At 46.9% G+C, this 4,178-nt stretch overlaps 1 protein-coding gene across 1 annotated transcript; it reads left to right on the forward strand.

The window, feature by feature from the left end:
• Positions 1-2,232: 2,232 nt before the first annotated feature.
• LOC114819081 (anamorsin-like) lies at positions 2,233-3,503 on the forward strand (the record flags this gene model as incomplete). Its single annotated transcript, XM_029087550.1, has 2 exons — positions 2,233-2,389; positions 3,351-3,503. Coding segments are annotated over exons 1-2 (310 nt in total), but the record flags the coding sequence as incomplete, so codon positions are not given.
• Between the last annotated feature and the right edge of the window lie 675 nt (positions 3,504-4,178).

Here is a 4,178-nt window from a genome sequence, read left to right on the forward strand (position 1 = left end):
GCGGGGGGGGGGGCGAGGGGGTCTCGGTTCCTCAGGGATGAGCAGTCACACACACGGCTTGTTTCAGCCGTGGGGAGGCGAGGTGCGGTCAGGCAGTCATCGTCTCTGCCCCCCACCCCCAAACTGCCCGAGCAGGTCCTTCTTAAATACCCCTTCGAGGGCCGTGGTGCATCTCTCTGTGCTGGGGGGCAGCTGCCGCGTGCTTGGGGCAGGGGCATGTCCAGGCAGAACGTTTTCACAAGTCGGGGTTTCCAGAACCCCATGGTCTTGTGACTGTCCTTGCAAGCAATCTCTGAGACAAGTTCATAGTGCAGTTGCTCACACCACTCCACGGCTCAGAGATTGCCTTAAGACCCAGTCAGTTTTGAGAAAACATAGTCATCTAGAAAAGGTTGGAAAAGAGCACTTCAAATAATTTAATTATTATTATTCTTTTATTATTATTAAATGATGGCTCAGATTGGCATACAACACAAATTTGTTTGATGCCATCAGAGTAATGATAGGTGTAAACTGCATGTTAGATGCAACACGTTGAATAAGTTGTATAAAACATGGGATAACACATGGTAAAAACATTAACGTTGCCAAACCACATAACAAATAAAATAAAACCCTCTTAATCTGTGGACCACCTGGTAGCCAAGAAAACATATGAATATCCCACCCTTCCCGTGTTTGAACAGGAACACAGGTTAGCTTTCGCGTGCCCGCAGTAATTTGCTTCACAACTTTACTACTGTCATCAATTAAAGAACAACGAGAAGCATGAAGTTTACCACAAACACCCCCTTCTCTGGCTGGCAGGTGATCGAGAACCCTGCGAGGGTGGTAAATCGCAGTTTGTATTTGGGTTGCTTGATCTGCTGGTAGATCAAGGGCCTCAGCAGTTGGATTGGTAATAATTTCCAGGACAGCTTGTAGTCAAATGATACAATTTTAGATTGTAAATAGGTTTTTCAAGCACCACTAACCCATTCGTTGGGGTCCCAGGCTGCAGGTCTGTAGTGCTGTATGATACATTCAGGGGTCCACGTCTTTTACCCCAGGACTGGCTACTCCCATCAGTGAGGGAGGTCTCAATGGTTTTGGGTTGTTTTTCCCACTTCAGATCATCATATATCGGAGTAAGAAAAACAAAGGACGGGTTACCCCAGCATAACATTCTCCTGACCAGTTTGCTGGCAGTGCTGCATATCCAGCAGTGTCCCTTAAGAGCTACTGATCCATCAGCAAAAGGTCCTCTCCAATATTCCACGTGAGGTGAGGGGTCAAAATAAGGGATAGGGTGTAAACCAAACGGGTCACTTTCAACACAACAATATAATGGTTCTGTTGTGGCGTTACCAGGATGTGTAATGGAATGATTTCTGGTACAGACCTTACAACAGGTTCTCCCAAAGCAAGTGTGTGGCTCGCAGGTAACTGAAAATACACTGGGCTTACTGGTGTGCTCACCGGTGCTCTCTGTTCTCAGTGGTCGTGTTAAATTAGAGAAAATAGGTTTGCATTTACTGAGTAGAGTGAAAGAGGCTAAGAAATTTGTACTGTGACGCTTCTGCTGTGCAGATTTTCTTTGGACTCTGTCAGGAATGCAATCTTTTATAAAATATGAGTGCAGACAGGTTTCTCAGAACTGTAACTTCTCAGAACAGCACGTTCTGTTCCCCTTCTCCCTCCGTGTCATTGCTCACCCAGCGTCGCCAGTGACAAGAGTTGAAAGAGCTTCAATCTGGAGTGCTGGGAATGCCAAAAGTTCCTTTTGAAGCCAAGTCTGCTAGGTCGTGTCCTGAGGAGGAGAGACAAAGCAATGTTTAATGTCAGATAGTTGTCGCTTAGCCTGAAAATCTAGAAATCCTCTCTATGTCTCTCCTCAGATCTTTAAGGAAAGCAGGTAAGGATTTCTTAGGTTGGTTGGTTGTTTTGTTTTGGTTTTTTTTTAAACATGATTTGCAGTCTCCCTGCAAAATTAGTCTCTGAACTGGAGAGAAACTGAATGACACCCTTAAGTGTAGCAATTTCTTAATGTCATGTTAACGCTCAGCTTGTGGGAACTCTCTGCTGCCTGTCCCCAGAAAATAATCCCCATTTATTAAAACAAGTTGATGCTCTGTGATTAAATCTCAATCCACAGAGGTTCATGCTGCTGCTTGGCACTTGCCCTTCCTCTCTGTCTCCCCGTGACCTGTTCCTCTCTCTGCCGCTGTCAGGTTTGGTGCTGCTGCTGCGGAAATGGGGGAGTACGGAGTTGAGCCAGGCCAGCGCGTGGCCATCATCTGGGACAGCTCCTCTCCGGTTGAAGCCCTGAAGGATTTGCTGGATAAAATTCAGGCACTGGTGGGAGCTGATAATCGTGTCGCTGTGGAAAACATTAACCAGCTCTCCCAATGTAAGAATAAGCTTAATTTTTCACTGTTTCTTTTAGAGGGAGAGGGTGCTTCTGTTGTGTGAGCTGGCATCGTCCCTGGTTTGTAAGTCAGCATTCAGAACAACAATACCACCTGCTGCTAAATTACCACTGGGAGCAGAGCAAAGAAAGTGATACACCTTGGTCGTGCTTCCTATGATTGGTGTCTTTAATCAGTTATTGCTGCTGTAGGCAAGCGTGGGAGATGAGGAGGGAGGTGGAACTGATGTGTGAGAGAGTTTTCACTGGGCTGGTGCTTGGCCAGCAGCCAACACAGCCGTTCACCCACTGCCCCCCACCCCCAGGGGACAGGGGAGAGGACTGGGGGGCAAGGGTAAGGAGACTCGTAGGGTGAGATAGGAACAATTTAATAGTTGAAATAAAATAAAACTTAAAATAATACTAATATTAAAATAGTAGTGATAATAATAACAGTAATAAAATACACAAATGAGTGACCCCCAGTGCCATTGCTCACCACCCACCGACCAAGCCCGGCCCGTTCCCAGATCACAATCCCGGAGGAGCCACAGTCCCGACCCGAAACCACAATCCCGGGAGAGCCAGAGCCCGAGCGAAAACCAGAGAGAGCAAGAGAGGAAGAGCCCCTCATGGATCTCCTGCCCATGGGGGACAGGAGATGGAACAGCCCCTTGGCAGAGCCAGATGTCAATTTAGTTTATTAATTTAATTTATTAGATCTGGCGCTTGCAGACGGACAACCACAAAGTCCTTCAGTGCCAGGGACACAAATGCAACATGGGGATGTTCTCAGCGTTTCTCTCCTCACAAATCCCAGGCTGAAAGCAAAACGCAGCACTATTTTAGCTACTGAAAAGAAACCCAGCTCTTGCCCAGCTAAAAACCAGGACAACATGTAGAAAAAGCAAAGCTCTGTGTCTACACATAAAGTTCTATAATTTTCCTTTTTCTTTCTTTTCAGCGGCTCACAGGGAGTCCAGTTTCGATGTAGTTCTCTCGGGCATGGTTCCAGGCAGTACAGTGCAGCACAGCGCGGAGGTACTGGCAGAAATAGCTCGGATACTTAAGCCAGGAGGCCGTGTCCTCCTGAGAGAACCAGTGGTTACAGAATCAGGTGAGAGGATCCACGTCAGCCTTACATTCGTGGCGACATAGCAAATCTTTTGAGGATTGGGCTGAAATGGAAAGGGTAGGAACCCTGACTGATGTTCAGAGATTTTCATTCTCCTGACACACTAACCTGAATAGCAAGGGTTTTATCCTGTGTTGAGGCTGGTAACCGTCAGAGATGTTTGCAGTCACTCTCCTTCTGTCAGAAGTGCTGGATAAGCTTGTTCCTAAACTGTGTTGAAAAGCTCAGTGGACGCTGGTCTTGTAGGGTGTGTAATGTTTAATTCTCACAGATGTGTTTCTGAGGAGCTTCTGAAGTGATTTTAAAAACAGGTGACAAATGCAGGGAGAGGCTGTCCCAGAAGCCAGCTGAGAAATGGTTATCCAGAAAAGATAAAGGTGTTTGGACTAAGTTTTAAGAGTAAAGCAGGAGCCCCTGCCATGGGACAGCTGGTGGAACACACAGGGAACTGAACACAGGATTATTTCTCTGTCTTACACTTGACGTGCATTCAAACCTTGTGTGATGGTTTCGCTGGGCTGGCCCTTGGCTGCAGCCAACACAGCCGTTCACCCACTGCCCCCCACCCCCAGGGGACAGGGGAGAGGATTGGGGAGCAAGGATAAGGAGGCTTATCCTTGGTAGGGTGAGGTAAGAACAATTTAATAATAAAAATAA

Source organism: Antrostomus carolinensis, unplaced genomic scaffold, assembly GCF_000700745.2.
Source record: "Antrostomus carolinensis isolate BGI_N321 unplaced genomic scaffold, ASM70074v2 scaffold20771, whole genome shotgun sequence".
Lineage (NCBI taxonomy): Eukaryota > Metazoa > Chordata > Aves > Caprimulgiformes > Caprimulgidae > Antrostomus > Antrostomus carolinensis.